The following is a 17,208-nucleotide window of genomic DNA, read 5'->3' as shown; positions in this document are numbered from 1 at the left end:
TCCGTCAATCTTCAATCGATATCCGCCAACAGCTCTCACGGCTAGCGCGCACGATCTGTGTCCAACTTGGTTCCCTCTTTGCCTCAGCGATACGCCTGCTCCGGTATCAATCAAACATAACTCCTTCTTCCCGTCTACCTCGACAATTGCTTGTATTGTAGCTTGTGTCAGTGCGCTAATCGTGACCCACCCAGGAAAAGAGGAGTACTCTAAAGGTTTATTGTGTACAAGCGATCGGTTACGGGGACACTGATTCTTCCAGTGGCCAGGCCTGCCACACATGTAGCACCGGCTGGTTCGAGTGTGCCTCCGCGATTCCGTCTTCACAGCCACCAGCTGTTCGGTGAGTTGGTCCACCCTGGTCTGCAGTTCCTCCACTGATGCAGCATCCCTGTTCTCCTGCGACTGCAACGTGGCCAGTGGTTCCTCGGGCGGCTCCCGGGACAGACGCACCAGCTCCTCCATACCCGACTGACCAGTGGCTCGTGCCAACCGCAACTGGGTACCACTCGCGGGCTGTACACCTTCGATGAACTGATCCGATAGCAACTGGTGTCGCGACACTCCGTCCAGCGTCGGCAAAGCGCGATCCAACAACTGCTGCAGGCCGGCGAAGAACACGGTCGGGTCAGATCCGGGTACCATCCTGGCCGCCTTGAACTGCCTCATAGCCTCCTGGCGGTCGACCGGCGTGTCAAAATCCGCTGCAAGGACTTCCTGCGGGGCGGCCCAGTCCATCTTCCGAGGGCCTCTTCTGGCCGCACCCACCCTTCACCCGGCCCCCCAGGAGGGTCTTCAGCGCTGCCAACTTACCCCGGTCGGTCTGTAGCCCGGCAGCCTCCGCCATCTCCTCAAAGTCCTCCAGAAAGGTCCGAACATCCCCGTCCTCAAAGGGTTGCGGCCACGGGATCTTCATCCCTATCCCGGTCACGGCACTAAATGAAAGGAAGGCCTTCGCTGCGGAGTTATTTATTCGGAAATGTCAACTGACCGGTTACAGACCATTGAACAGGGAAGCAAAACTCCAATCTGCATCTTGGTTACAAAAACTGGACACCGATCTTCTCCCGAACGAGTCTTCTTGAACTTTCCTGGAGATTCATTGACTCCACTCATTTGATGGTCAAATCCAAGCAAATGGTACCAAGTGACTCCACGAATTTCGCAACACAATTCCCTTTTTCAGTCGACGCAAAGCGAAATTCTACGAACAACACATACTACTCGCGTTCCCCCCGATCAGTAGTATCACCGTTACACCGGTACGAACATCACTACATACGGCCAACGTTGCCTCACACTTGACCTAGTATCGCGACGTGCGTTCAAGTAGACTTTCCTTTTGGCCATAATCTTATCACTTCCTAACCCACTAGAATTTATTTATCGATGTGCGACACAAATGCCTCCTAGATATGCTAACATCGATCAACGAAATTTAGGCCCCAACTTCATCCAGATTTATCCAACTTGCCTTAACCGATTCCCATTTTGCTGAAATTCTCAGGAATTTTTCCACCCTTACTCACCTATATCAGTACACTTAACCGGTCATACATTCCGCCGTTCATCACGAGGGGCCCACCTGTCCATACGAAACCACGTTGACTCCATTCAGATAATCTCTAGATTGCGAAACTGGAGTACAAACAAGTGAACAAACTCGGCATTATCCTCACTTCATCGAGTCCTTGGTCGTCACCCCTACGTACGGTACCCACGAAATCCAAAGTTGATTGGAAAGCTTGTTGAGATTACCGTTCCATCAATAACGCCTGTATCCTAGATAGGTACCCTGTAGCTACCCAGTCACCCACATATTTGACTGTTCAGCTCACAATCGCCCAATGAATCATGAGGTTTGTCCACCCTCGTACTCACAAACCACGTTACATTAAGCTGACTCATCGGACATCGATTGTATGCATCGTCTAGTGAGCGTAGCAAATACTAATAAGTGCTGACGCGCCCATGTACACGCAAACGGATCTACATATAAGGAAACGAACACAGTCAACTCACACAGACTCGGGCGCGCGCAGAGAGCTACAAGGCAACCTCTCCACAAGTCCACGGACAGTTATGGAATACGTGAAGCAGTCGCACTGCGAAGAAAAAAAGCTCCCACCGCCCGGATTTTCACAAAGAAACTCTCACGTGGGATAAGATCCTTTTTCGACTTGCTCCCATTTCACTAGTATTTATTTTTATACGTGTCGTAACCCACCACTGTCAACCATGCAAAAAACTTTTGTTAGTGCGTACACCTTCTGCTTTGCATTATGGACATCATCATCAACGGTGCACTAATAACCCCACCCTAATATCCACGACTTCGCAAGTACCTTATACCACCAAATTTTCCNCACAAATTTTCCCTACAAACCTGACCTAGTACGTGCATACTTGCATATCCGCGTAGCCCCAGATGGAATCCCAAAATATCTGATACAACACCGTTTGGTTTTTCGTATTCATGCGTATGCCTATCGCTCTTCAAAATGCACCTAAAATCCGAAAAAAGTTACATGGACTAGGTTTTTCGTGTCTTTTCTTTTGTCTATGCTTAGCTAGATGACGTTTTAATTTTTCGCACCCTCCCAGATGACCGTTCAAATCATCTCAGGGCAGTATTTCAACGTATTTCTACCTATTACATACGCTTGAACATTGACAAATGCTGGATTCTGTCGGTCACCACATTGATTCAACAAGTATTCTACTCTTATTCGATCGTATTGTGGCCTTATAATCCTTTCTCATACCCACGACTATCACTCAACTCCGTCGCTTCTTTGGTATTATCGGCGGTTCATCCACCAATACAGCCACTGATGGATCTGCTTGGCTGCGGAAAAACCTGTTACCTTTGTGGCAGCTCATCTCAGAGCAGTGTTTGAACGTTTTTCCACTTACAACATACGTTTGAACATCGACAAATGCTTATTCGGTGTTACTAGCCAGGATTTTCTTGGTCACCACATTGACGCCACAGGTATTTCACCATTAGCCGATCGCATTTTGGCCCTAGAGTCTTTTTCCATACCCATCACTCTCACCCAGAAGCAGTCAAACAATGACTTGGCAGCGAAGTATGAAAGCCATTACCAGCAAACTCAGCTGCGCTGGTTACTGCCGTCTTCCTGGATGGGGACCTCGAGACGGGCCACATCAATGGCTAGAGACATTATCAGACATGTTCCAGTCGCGCCCTCAATGGCGCTCAGGCATCAAAGCTATTGCCTTCAATGCACAGCTTTTTTTCCATCCCCCCGCGCTTGACAACCCACTGACAATGCTAGATTTATGCACCAATTTACCAGCTCGCGCGTGCAATGCGCAGCTACCTCCCCTCTCCACCAAATCATCGGTGAGCGAAACTGTTGACGCCAAAGGTGTTTCCCCATTGGCCAGTCGCATTTCAGCCATGATGATGACCCAACTTCGTCTTTTCATGGGTATCATCAGCTACTACCAGCGATTCTTCCCCACTGTGCAGATATTTTGCAGCCATCGACCGATTTACTCGGCTCCAAAGAAAAATCTGTTACTTTACCCCCCGCCGCCATTGCCGCTTTCGAAAGAGCCAAGCAAGCCATTGCTCAGGCCACAAAGTTATCTTCCTCGATACTCACGAAAGCACAAAGCTGATTTTGACAACTGATGCTTCGAACGCTGCCGTCGGTGCCGTACTTCATCAAGTTGTTAACAACACATCTCAACCATTAGCGTTTTTCCCGCATAAAATGCAGGCTGCCCAAGCGCGTTGCACTACCTTTGGTCGTGAATTACTCACAATTTTTCTTGCTATACGCCATTTCCGGCACTTACCAGAAGGTAGATAATTTACCATTCAAACTCACCATAAGCCACTCACCTATGCCTTCAACGCCAAGCCTGATCGATATTCACCACGCGAGATACGCTATCTCGACTATATTTCACAGCTCACTATCGACATCCACTACACTCCGGGTTCGGACAATGTCGCCGCATATGCCCTGTCCCGTCCTGACATCAAGGCTCTTCACCCTTCCACGCACCTGGACCTAGCCAAGCTGGCGAACCCTCAAAATGCTGATCTTAATTTTTTGCCCATTCTATCCTTCCCTTCATTTCAGGTCTGTTCAATTCCCTTAACCCTCCAATCTGGGTGAGTAATTTTGGTGTACCTTCCACCGTTACTACGGATCGCGGTTCACAATTTCGATGTAATCTCTTCCGTGTATCTTCTACACTATTCGGTTTCCATCACATATCGACTACCGCGTATCATCCCTGTTCCAACGGTCTGGTTGAGCGTTTCCATCGCTACCTCAAAGCTGCATTGACTGCCCAAATGAACCCATCTTCACTGTCCTCTTCTTTACCCCTCATTTTGCTTGCAATTCGCCCCACTATTAAGGAGGATCTCCACTTTTCCCCAGCCGAACTAGTATACAGTACAACTATACGTCTATCCGGTGAACTGGTTTCCTCTTCTGGCGCACAGCCCGAATCACTCGTCACATTCGTCGCCCGTCTAAAACAACACATGTCCGAACTTCGTGCGACACCGACCAGACGATCAACGCGAACGGAGCACATCTCAACCGGACTCTCTTCTACACTATTTGTGTTTGTCCGACATGACGCAACGAGGATACCCCTCCAACCCTGTTATGATGGCCCCTTCAAGGTTATCGAACGTCACTCCAAACAATTTGTTTTAGAGAGAAGCGGAAAGCATGATACCGTCTCCATTGATCGTCTGAAACCTGCCTACATTGAAGAACCCACAACCACATCCAGCAATCCTGCTATCCCAACAACACCTACACCAACCCAAGATATCCCTCCCGCCAACTTCCTCCTTCCACTAGTCGTTCAGGACGACGCGTCCTCTTCCCTCAGCATTTAGCTGATTACGAAACTTGAAGTGAGCAACTTTGGGATTCGTTACTTTATTTTTTCGAGCGTTTTCCCGTTTCATGGTAAACGCTCTACTGAGGGAGTAGTACGGCGTTTTGTACCTTTATTTTATTTCCATTATAGCACTACGTATTTCATCAATTGCATAATCGTTTTTTGTTTAACTACGAAAAGCTACAAAAACGCGCGCCTGCACAATTTCACATAATACAAGACCGTGGGCTAGAAGGAGGTTCGAAGGAGGAGAACTTTAACATGAAGTTTTAACACTTCATGGTAATTTTTCGGGCGTATGAGATCTTCCCAAACGGCCGCAGTTTTGTTGAAAGTTGTTTAAATCTACTAAATCCACATGGCATTCAGGACCCGGGATATTCATATTTTAAATGGCTGCTATGGCTGAGCACGTGAATGCGGAGGATGATTTTGTGGAGAATTTAGCTCGTCAAAGTTTTTTCTCATTCAGTGCATTTCAAGTCGCTTTGAAAGAGTAGCAGACAAAACGATTCGTTGTTTCCGTCCGTATGGACTCCAAAAAGAGCAGCAATTCGCTACTTTTGTATGAGAAAGCCTCCTATCGTTGCAGCGGACATCCCTGCAGACGAAGCAGAAGCCGTGGAATTCGTCGCACCTAGTAAGTTAATGGGTGACTGTGTATACGTTGTAGCACACGTCGTACTGATTGTCCGGCAAGGTTCCACGTTCGCCGGTACCATGACTGCTTGAGGGCTACTTCCTACTACCTGGAGCACAACCATCTACGCTGCAAGTTTATTTTTGACACGCTCCCCATCAACCGGCGACTGACAAACGATTAGATAAAGGAGTGTTCTGCCCTTTTGAAATACGGTGCTCCGTCATCGGAGATTCGGCAGTACGTCGCCGACCAATTTGGAAAGGTACTCACTATCAAGGATGTGCGTAACTATCGCGTCAAGTGTCGACCCCCATTGCTACGTAGGTCGTTGGTTACCTTTTAGTTGGTTTCTTAGATGACATGTCGTCCATCATAACCAAGTTTCGAAAGTGCGGTCGCGTGCTGCTGGTAGAATCGGACGGTGGCAGATATAGCCACCTGTGCTCTTCTCGAACACAACAGATAGCACTCTTTAGACGTTTTCCGGACGTTGTAAACGTTGATGCTACACACGGTACTAACCGTCTTGGGTAAATAAATTTCGAGCCACTGACGTTCGCTGTTAAGTTAAGCTTTATACATTCCTTGTAACAGATGGCATGGGGATCGATCGACCCGTAATGTGTGCCCTTGTCCAAAGCGAGCATTTTGCGCCATTGCGCAAGCTGTTCAGATTGTTCAAGGATATGATGGGTGGACAATATGCAGTCAAAACCTTATTCATGGCCGTTCGTCCCTTGGTCGTTAAGACGTCACGCATAGCTCAGGCCTACTAAACAGCGTCACTTATAGACACTGGCCTACCAGTTTCAATAAGTAGTCAAGGTGGACGATATCGCGTACAGTTGTGAGTATTTGGTTAATCGGTCGCCATTAGATTCGGTATGTATGTACAAGGACACTGACACACTCAAAAGGTACGATCAATGGCCAAGTTAGGTGACCTCGAGTACATTTATGTGTATAACAGGCTCTCAGATGGGGCTATCATGCATAGCTGAGGCCTTATTTATACCGGTAGGCATATAAATTGTGCTGATGTTTACTGTAGCTAGCGAAGACAAGCGGGATCGCGTATAGTTAACGGTATACAAGACTGTCATTGACCATCGGATTATGCTGCTCTGCATGGGTGCAGCCTCATCATCAACGTTGCACATAAACGCGAGCCTAGCAGTTACAACAAGTATTCGCGATGAGTGAAAACTAGTAGAGATACGAGTACAAGGGGCCGTCGTTGCTCTTTGGATTGGGCTGCCGTGCATAAGGTCTGGGAAAGTTGATCGTCCACAGATGTCCTCCGCACTGCCACTGCAAGTTTGTGCTGTAATCTAACTTTATTGCACTTAATGGAACATGAAACCCATGGGGAAAATGTTTTGTGAGCAGGTTCGCCGAACAAAAATATCCCATTTGTTAAATATGAGGTGTCTAAAGCAAACAAACGCCTGTGACTGATCCTAAGGGTGGCATTTGCATTGAATACTCTTATTCTTATTCTTATTCTTCAGGAACACCGAAGAACGCCAAATTACGCTAAAGTGCGATTTCGTGTTTTATGTCGCGTAAACTGGCAAAAATCCAAATCGACGATGGTCAATGAACTTGACATTTCGCTCACTTAAGCAAAATGCCACGTGCAACATGTCACGGGAAGGTGAAAATTGATTAGGCTAACTTCACATAAAAATGGCAACTTCGAAAACCCTATAGTTTCGGCGAACTCAATTTCGGCGTGTCAATAGCCCGCGGCTAATACAAGCGTGGTCACATGCTTCGACTCTCTCTTCTGAATTCGCTCGCGCTTGCAGCGGACATTCGCGCGTCTCATGTATTAACTCTGGTACCAAAACATTTCAGACCATCTTCGGAATCTATTATATGTGGGAACTGTTCAGAAGAAGACCTCTGGACCAACACAATTGGGCTATTGTTTATTCGCTGACCTGGGCCAACGACGCATTATTTTGAAGAGAACAATTGTTAGTGAGTCTGTTCCATCTGATCTCTTTATTTTTGTATACCCAACCTAGCGTAATTATTTTTATTTCTTTGCCACACACTCCTGGTAAACTAACTTGTTGGGTAGCTAGACCACTACACCTCGCTCCCGCCGCCATTGCTGCTTTTGAAATAGCCAAGCAAGCTATTTATTCTTCGATATCCTGGTATACACTAGGCTTATTTTGACAATCATCGCTTCAAACGCTGTTGTCGGTGCTGTACCGTACCAAGTTGCTAAAAACGTATTTCAACCACTGGTCTTTTTCTCGCCAAAGATGCGGGTCACCCAAACGCGTTGCAATACTTTTGGTCGTGAATTACTCGCAATTTTCCTTGCCATACGCCATTTCTGACACTTATAGGAAGGTGGACAGTTTACCATTCAAACCGATCGTAAGTCAATTGCGTATGCTTCCAATTCCAAGCATGATGGTTATTTACCACACGGGATACTCCATCTGGACCTATCTTCAGTTCACTACCAACATGCCGTACACTCCAGTATCGGATAATGCTCCTGAGGACACCCTAGATATCAACACTTTCCACTATTTTACACAAAGGGACCTTGTCAGGTTGGCAAAATTTCAGCATTGAAATCCTATGCTTGCGTTCACGCTACCCCTCGTTTATTCAATTCCATTACCCCTCCGGTCTTGAACCAGTCTTTGTTATACGTTCACCGGCGCAGCTAAAATTATTGTCCCTGAAGCCATTCAACGAGATGTTTTCGATCGCTTTCATGGACCCTGTCGTTCAGGTATCAGGGTAACAAAGTTTCGTGGGGCCCTACATCAGCAACTGTCTCACAGACTAGTCCAAGCATTGCATTGTCTGTCAGCGCATTATGTTGAACTGGTATACGAACTCACTTATCGACCAATTTACGGTTCCTGACCCTCGATTCGCGCAAGTTAATCCTGGTATTGTTGGTCCACTTTCCCAATCAAACGAACCTGCTTATTCTATACCAAGGTTTATCGTTTTACTCGTTGACTAGTGGCTGTACGGTGGCCTTTTTGTTTTTGCAGCATTGGATGAGCAAATCCTGCATACCTTCCACCGTTATTACCGATCGCGGTTCACAATTTCGGCGCAATCTCTTCCGTGTGTTTTCCACACTATTCTGCTTCCATCACAGTTCAACAACTCCATTTCACCCCTGTTCCAATGGTCCCACTGAAGGTTTTCATCGCCAGCTCAAAGCTGGATCAATTGCCCAAATAAACCCATCATGCGACCTTCATTTTACTCATAATTTTGCTTGCTACTCGGTCCTCTTTTAAAGCGCCAGGCACTTGTTTAGGAATGGACATTCGTTCTCAAATTTCGTGCATGAAAATATTTGCCTCCTCCGAAGCCTTCGAAAGGTGTACCAGTTTCCCACTAGTTTCTGATTTAAATAGAAAACTTACAATGATCTTACTTAGAATTTAGGATTCGCATTCAATACCTACCGATGTCCTGCTATCTGTGCAGTGCATAACACTCTTGAGGTATACAGAGGTCACAAAAGTAGGATGATTGATTTATCCGGTCATTCTTCAAGTCCGTATGCATAAGTTTCCACGAAGCCTGGTAAGCAAAACGTTGATTTGCACGTCCGAAATTCAATAAAAATCGATTTTGTCTGCATATATTGTTGTGCCCCAACATTTACAGCGGGGAGCAGCCCCTTACAGTCTCGTTTATTGCCGTGAATAATTGGGTGCATCGAACAAACGAAGTGCAGCGGGACAGAGATTTTCACGCATAGGTTAGTTTTAGGTAAAACAATTCGAGGAAATGACACACTTCGTCCCTATAAATAGACTGAGCAGCGCGAAAATATGCAAACAAAATTGCACTTGAACACACAGAAGTACAAAATCAGTGTGTAAAAAATGTCCGAATTCATCGGCCACACTGCCGCACTTCACACAACGGTGCTCCATACTTCAACAAAGCGTCGCAGGTACCAAACTCCTCTTCGGTTAACCGTGAATTCACCGAAAGTCAGTCGTACAAAAAATTAGAAACCTTATGGTTGTGTTCAAGATAATAATAAGTGACTGGGAGATGTCTGCCCTACACCGTTAGACGAGAACGCACCGGATAACCAGTGCTTCGCTTGTTGATTTTCATTAGAAAATGTGCTCAGCTAACTAGCTTCTTTGTGTTCCTCGACTTTCCGTTTGCTTTGTTGACCACCTGTTGCATTTGTAGTACACACAATCGCATATCAATTACGGGATACATTCACAATCACCACATAGCTATTTTTTGTGTATTCGTTTAACGTCACATTAAACGCTGCGAAGAATGAAAAAGATGAAGCCCTTGTTTTGTCGACACGCATACGTGAAGCCACTTCTGGTGATCCAATGGCCGCACAATGCCTTTAGCTGCAAGTGAAGTAGGGCGTTTTGTGCCGAAATGTATTTCGTTGCGTATGTCCTTAAACCACAAACCACTCCGCTCTACGTTCACACTTTTGCAGCTCGCCAAATTCCATTGTCCACAAAAAGCAAACATACCTCCGGCGGAAGTGTGATGGAATACTTTCTTAGGATCGCTGAGGCCCCGGCATGTCTAAACGAGGCTCACGGATTCACGGATCGATACCCGGGATCGAGACTTTTGCCCAAGTTGCCGAGTCGCTTTTGTTCTTGTCGGTCAGTGGCTGTCGTTCACCTGAAGTGCGCAAGTGAAAAAAGGGTGTAGCACTGCTCTTTATGTTCTCAGCGCGGGGCAGTATGCCTGCCAGCGTGAGGATTCGCACAAAGAAATGTCTAATAGTGCTTTAAACTGGGTTCTAGGAGGAGCGTGGACAACCGTCGGAGGAAGGTCATTCCGCGCACCTACCACCCGAATAGAGAAAAAATTTTGTCTAATGAATGTGTATGCTCTAAGCTTGAAAATCTTCCTCCTATGTCCCCGCCGTGTGTTTGCTGGGTCAACGGTAAAATATCTGATTGCCAAGCTTTGTTCGGACAGGGCATAAGTAGGAATTAGGTCCCCTCGGAGGCGATGATACTCCTGGGGAAAGAGATCAAGCATCGCGAGATGCGTTTCGTAGTCCACGAATTTGAGGCCGACAACCATTCTCGGAGCGGCCCGCTGGACACGCTCAATGATGGTGACGTCTTTCGTATGTCCTGAGTAAACAACTTAGTTGGTGTATTCAAGGAGCTGTCTGACGTAGGCCCCATAGAGTATTTGGAAGTCCATGCGAGTGATACGGGAGAAGGTTTGTCGGATCATCGGCAAAATGGCGAACGCCTTTTGTGCCGATTTCTCACGGTGCAGTGAGAAGGAAAAGATTGAGGAGACCCAGATACCCAAATTCTTTTTGGTGTCTATCCTCATGAAGTCTTCTGGCCCTTTCTCACCATGCATTCACTGAGTCTCCTCAAAATGACATGGACGAATTTTCATCATTCAGAGGAAGGTACCAATCGAACGACCACTGCTTTGCAGCGTCTACATCCACTTGGGGGGCATTGGCATTGGAACTCCAGGATTTTAAGTCGTCCGCAAAAGGTAGTCATGAACCTTCAAGGACATCTGGAAGATCACTGACGTAGATCAGAAACAGCAGTGGTCTCAGGACGGAGCCTTGAGTAACTCCAATGGAGACCGCCGCTGGAGAAGAGTAGGTCGAGGACATTCTCACTCGGTATGATCTATCTGATTGGAAAGTGTTGATCCAGTGTGTGATTTTCCCTTGAATCCCGCAATACTCGAGTTTGTGGAGCAGCGGGACGTGTGACACCCCACCAAATGCTTTTGAGAAGTCGAAAAATATGGCATCCGATATTAGTCCCTCGTCCCTGGCTTGGGTTAAGCATGTTTGCTACGTAGGAACGGTTTGGGAGAAATCCATGTTGAGCTGGAGATATCAGATTGCTGAAAGTAGGGTGATCTAGGATAGCTTGATTCAGAATGCTTCCCATCACCTTGCACGGCACGCTAGTGAGGCTTATAGATTATTTGCCAGTGTGGACGACGTTCCTTTCAGGATCCTTGCATGGACCTCGTCGAAACCCAACGCACAGAATGGGTCGATCTGGTGCAAGAGTTAACCGATGATCTCCACCGTGAAAACGAAGTCGGTTAAAGGCTCTTCGTAGTTCCGCCTTGACAAGAGTGTAGGTGACGAAGACGCAGGGGCTGATTATGGACACGCATAGTGTTCTCTGTGAACCTCGGATACCACTGTTGAGTCATCCGTCGATTCTCAGCTTCTGTCCCTCAAGGAGAACGCGGATGGCTTGTTTCTGCGGCGATGTCTCATGTACTTGAACAGTACGTTTTTGTTATTTCGAGCGAGGTCCAGAATGGTTATTTGTTTTCGTATGTTCCATCTGCAGAGTTCCGATTTACAGCGGTTCCGCATTTTACGAAATGCTAGCTCGTCTTTTGTATCCCCTGTAGTCAATTTTTTGAAAGAGTTGGGATCGTTTTTCCGGAAGTCGCCGAATCCTTTTTGGCAAGCTGCGGTTCATCCAAGTGCGTGCTGGGTTTTTTGGTGCGAACGTCGCGTCAGCCTCATAAGCTTTCTGGAAAATGGTCCTATATAGTTCTTCCACTGGAGCTGGTCTCAGTGTGACTTGTTCAGGAAAGATGCGCATTTCTGAGAAGTCTGCACGGCAGAAGCCTCGAACCCACGTTTGAGGTTCGGGATTCCTGGCCCAATAGCAGATGAAATCAAAGGTCAGCACACAGTGGTCGCTATGTCGCAGTGGAGCGTTAATTGTTACCTGATCAACGAAGTGTCTTTCGTTGGTGATGACCAGATCCAGGGGGATGGTATTTTCCTGCGCGGCATCTGGTGTGTGCAGTGACATGTTTAGTCCAAGCACTCTGTCGAACGACTTCGATCAGCGCCGCTGTAAATAGTCCGCTTTATCCGACCCGCTGGAGCTTCATCCAGGAGGCCTTTGGGGCGTTGAAGTCACCTACCAGCAGGAGATAAGTGAAGTGGTAGTTGAAGGAGTGTTGCTCAAGGGTATTTTATGAGGAATTGGTCATCTTCAGGGGGACTAGAGGGGTAGACCACACCGAGAGGTAGGGCATCGGACACGCGCAGCGGGATTCGGACCCACAGTGCATCGCAAAATGGTGCAGGGGTAGTGTCAGAGTGGACAATCGGGATTGATATGGTCGCATGTAAGTACCGAGCAACCCCACCTGCCCGCCCTCGTTTTGAGCCGCCCCGAAAAATAGGGTAACCCTCTATCGAAATCTCCGCATCAGAGACAGCTGGTGTCAGGTAGGTCTCTGTGAGTGCGATTATAGGCGGTTGTTCAAGGCATGCTCACCGTTTAACATCGCCTAGTTTGTTGAAAAGGCTGAGGCAGTTTGTGAACGAGCATTTCAACACCGTTTCCACTGCCTTTGAGGCCGAGGAACTGATAGTTGAGTGACCACAGTGGTTAGCAGACTAAATAGTTGTGCACCGGGTTTGGGTCCAAGGCTCCGAAGGGGTCTCTGGGGCGATGTTCGTCTGCTTCCTGTCTTCGTGGTTTCTGGGGTTGGTTTTTGCTTGAGGTTATTTCGTTACGTACAGCCCGGTTTGCTTGGGCATTTTGGCTTTGGGGGACGGGGTTTTCTTCCCCGTGGGCGAAAATTTCGACGGTTGCCGTTTGTAGCCCTTCCAGCTACTTCTTTTTGGCAACCAGATTTGCTGTTAATCAAAGATTTGCGGCAAGTATTCGCCTTCCTGGATTTTTGGGTATTTTGGCGCGATTAGACCGGACAAGTGTCTCTGTGAGGCCCTGAGCGCTGGGTGTTGGCACCAAGAGGTAACGATTTTGGTGGCGCTCCCAAGAGGCTCGTTTTCGCGTTGGACTGCTACTTGAAGCCAGTCAGCAGCTTTCTAATCTGGCGAATTTTATGTGGCTTGTTTGGCTGCAGTCACACGTCTTTCGTGTTTGTGTGGACACCCGATCCGCCGGCGATCAGCGTGTTCAACAGGATGTACGAAGGATTTTCCGGATGGCTGTGGTCATGTTTATGGTTTAGGTTGTGGGGATCCTGCACGACGGTTGTGTCCACAAGCAGAGTGGCCGCTTTCGACGGAGTGAAGCGGAGGTCGGCTTCGCTCCTTGTCCCCGCACACCTGACTCAGTACATTTCAGAGTCTGTGGCTTTGTTGAGGAGCGCATGGCTGCAGCTGTGTTGTCTGTTACGGAGATAAGCGTTGATAGCTCCACGTACTTTGGGCGCCGCTGGCATGTGAGGTTTGCCTCCTCCGGGTCATCACTGCCTTTGGTGGGTGAGAGGCCTGTGGTGGTCGAATAAAAACTGCTGTCCGGAGACGCAGCTGGTTTCGTCGGCCCGCTTTCGGAAGCACAGTTGGGTATGACTACAATCGGGTTGGTCATGAGTTTGGGGTCGGAAGAACTGGAGGATCAAACGTCCGGACTAGTACTCTGTGCTCAATTGCCGGTTTCTTTCAGTTCATCAGGGTAGCTTTGGAAAATTCAATTCCATCGTGAGAATACTGAGCACCCACCTCTGCAGGCATACCACAACAAGTTCAAAGTCCAGTGCACGCAGAAAATTTGGAAGATTAATTAACTGAAACAAATCCCGACAAAGTAGAGATGTAATAGGGTGATTTTTATTCACCATATATGGAACAAAATGCAAACTTCTGCCGTTAAAAGTTTTCGCCTAGTAGCAAGTAAATGGTTTTCAAGTTATACTGCAGTGCAGCCCAAAGAAACTTATAAATATGAACTGCAAGACATAAGAACTGTGCGTAAAATGAGCAGGAGGAACAGCAACATGTTTGTGAGAATTAAATTTCGTACTTATATCCGAATAACCAGGCGAACCAGAAATCCATAATTGAACGCAGCGTAACTACCAGCACGTATGTATTGGAATTGGCGAATATGTACAGCATATGGAATATTAAAACAAGAGAATAATGAATAGAGCAACGAATAGAGTAGCAGTCATGTTCATCACATCCGCCACACCTTGAATGAGCGTGTGGACGTTTATAGTCCAGTGGTGGTCTTGACCGCAATCTTTCGGATCCTATCGGAATGAAAACTTCAGACTCTTCACAGGTTGTCCGTTCTTCAGATACGTTTTGATCAGATACCACAAGATCATCTACAAAGGACTCATTAGTATTTGAAGCAGCAGGAGTGCCGTTTACAGACTGACCTCTGCTATTGAACTCAACCTGGTCAATGTGTCTTCGATGACAAGAGAGATCATCCAAATCGAGAATTGTGACCATTTGATTGCCATCTGATGAAAGTACTATTCCTGTAGCAGGTCGTAAATCATTACCCTTGTAAAATTTAACATCAGTCGTTTTGGCACAGTCAAGACTTGTGTGCAACGAATGAGATTTAAATAGAAGCGCGGGACTCTTCCCAGAAACGGAATGGACGGCGTTCCTGTATTGCATTAGAAAATTATCAATCCCACGGTCCAATTCCACAAAAGTAGTGGGAGAGAGTGGAATAATGGCAGACTTTAGTGTTCGGACAAAATTTTCAGCAAGTCCATTCGACTGGGGATGTCGCGGAGCAGTAAACAGATGTCGACATCTAAGACCCTTCAACCGCTCCTCGAGGAATTTTGCAGTGAAGTGTGTGCCGTTGTCAGTGACCAAAACAGTTGGTACACCTTCATGGCCGAAGACTTTTCTCAGTGCTTGCTGAGGGAATTCGGTACTTGGAGACGTAGTTGGAAAAGCTTCAGGTCAACGTGGATATGCGTCAATAAGGATTAAGGCATAGTATTTACCGATGAAAGGACCACAGTAGTCAGCATGAACTAGTTGAAACGCTTGACGAACAGGCTCATGTAAGCCAAATGGACCAATTCGTCTCCTGGGCATTTGCAAACCCCGAATAAAGTCTCGTGCCCCAAATCCATCAACACGTCACTTCACAGATCGCAACCCTTATCCGATGGCTCAAATTTTGGGAAATGTTAGTCTTGTGGACGAAATCATTCCAAATATTTATGCCCTCACAGACGAGCAAAGTGTTTTGTCTGCGTTAAAACGGGACACATTCAACTTGTCTGTAAGTCCAAGAAAGTGTCGCTTAACGTCTGGCCCAAATACTGACGTGGAGGCATTATCTAAAGATATTTCTACTCTTTCTCTATCTGTTTTGTCCCAAAATTCGTCGCATGTTTTTAAAACGTTGATATCCGCTTCTGGTCAAAAGCATGACTTTATTGTTGATACTGGTAGTGCTGAGTCAATCATTCCACAATCAGCTCTAACTGCATTCTACCCCAGTGCCGTGATAGTACCTACAGATGTTAACATTCGCGGCATCACTGGACATTCTGTACCTTTAGTTGGCCGTTGCACGATCCCTGTGAGGTTATCCCAAGGTACCTCTATCGACTGTAATTTCTTGGTTTCAACGTCGGGACCATCGATTGTCGGACTCAAAGTTCTACGCTCACTGCAAACCAGTATCACCTTACTGACTTCTGTGAATGAAAATGAACTCAAACCACTGATTCTGAAATGTTCTAAGGCTACAGGTGGCATGCAAATTCCCAAGGTGAGGCTCGAAATTACAGGAGAGCCCATATTTCTCAAGAGGCGGATTATTCCAATTGACTTACGCGAGCCTGTTCGTCAAGCTTTAAATTCAATGTGTGCGAAAGGAATACTGACTCCTTTGGAGTCATCAAACAGGGCAACTCCGATAGTTACCCCACTGGAGGCTGATGGTATTACTCCGAGAATATATGGTGACTACCGCCTTACGCTAAATACGCGGCTACTACAACGTACATGCACCATTGAAGAGCCAGAAGATGTACTGTGTCGTTTATCAGGTTCAAGTGTGTTTTCAAAAATCGATTTAAAAGATGCCTATCTTCAAATACCGCTGGACGAAGCCTCTAGTAACCTTACTGTGATCAACGCACCCTTTAAGTTATTCCGATACAATTTCCTTCCCTTTTGTTTGAACGTTTCACTAGCTGTATTTCAGCAAGTTATGAATACTATTGCAAAAGATTTGGAAGGTGTTGAGACGTACCAGGATGACGTCATTGTGCACGCTGCTGACAAAGCTACCCATGATATGCTTTTGTTGTCTTTACTGAAGAGATTTTCTGAGTTCAATGTAGCTATTCATCCTGATAAATGCACTTTTGGTGTCCCATCATTTTCATGCCTTGGCTACATTGCGGATGGCAGCGGTTTTAACCCTGATACAGGACGCCTATCCCCTTTAGTTAATGCGCCATCACCGACCAAGCTACAAGAACTGCGTTCAGTTCTAGGAGCACTCTAGTATTACTCCCGTTTCATTCCTAATTTCGCCAAACATGCAAGTTGTCTGTGTAACGTTGGAACGGTATCTCCGAGTGACGCGTAATACCAGAACCTCCGGGTAGGCAAAACAAAGTCGGAGCTGGGTTTCTATACGGTACTATTATGGTAAGAGATTCACAATTTGTACAAACCTCGACAGTAGATACGCGTCCAAAACAAATAGTCCGCTTGGACCTCAAAAGTGCAAAGCAAGGGAGCAAACAGGCTCCAACGTGCGACAGTCACACGTGCAAATTCAGATACAAATGACCGGATGACCTCAAGGCCAAATGGGTGAAGTGGTAAGGACAAACAAACGCCAGTTCAGATATACACACCAAACACAAAAATGGGGCGG

At 46.7% G+C, this 17,208-nt stretch overlaps 2 protein-coding genes across 2 annotated transcripts in view; one reads left to right on the top strand and one right to left on the bottom strand.

Annotated features, from left to right (window-relative positions):
- T265_05698 (hypothetical protein) overlaps positions 1-939 on the top strand; it is a gene marked incomplete at both ends in the record, with an annotated part of 103,740 nt that extends 102,801 nt beyond the window's left edge. The window contains one exon of the mRNA XM_009170767.1: positions 574-939. Coding sequence (XP_009169031.1) covers positions 574-939 — 366 coding nt within the window. The remainder of the gene's footprint in view (positions 1-573) is intronic.
- Positions 940-13,554: 12,615 nt separating this feature from the next.
- T265_05696 (hypothetical protein) overlaps positions 13,555-17,208 on the bottom strand; it is a gene marked incomplete at both ends in the record, with an annotated part of 22,076 nt that continues 18,422 nt past the window's right edge. Inside the window, 2 exons of the mRNA XM_009170765.1 lie at positions 13,555-13,939; positions 14,524-15,256. Coding sequence (XP_009169029.1) covers positions 13,555-13,939; positions 14,524-15,256 — 1,118 coding nt within the window. The remainder of the gene's footprint in view (positions 13,940-14,523; positions 15,257-17,208) is intronic.

Source organism: Opisthorchis viverrini (genome assembly GCF_000715545.1).
Source record: "Opisthorchis viverrini unplaced genomic scaffold opera_v5_108, whole genome shotgun sequence".
In the NCBI taxonomy this organism is placed as follows: Eukaryota; Metazoa; Platyhelminthes; class Trematoda; order Opisthorchiida; family Opisthorchiidae; genus Opisthorchis; species Opisthorchis viverrini.
The sequence above is the reverse complement of the archived record's forward strand: the minus strand, read 5'-3'. Positions and strand labels throughout refer to the sequence as shown.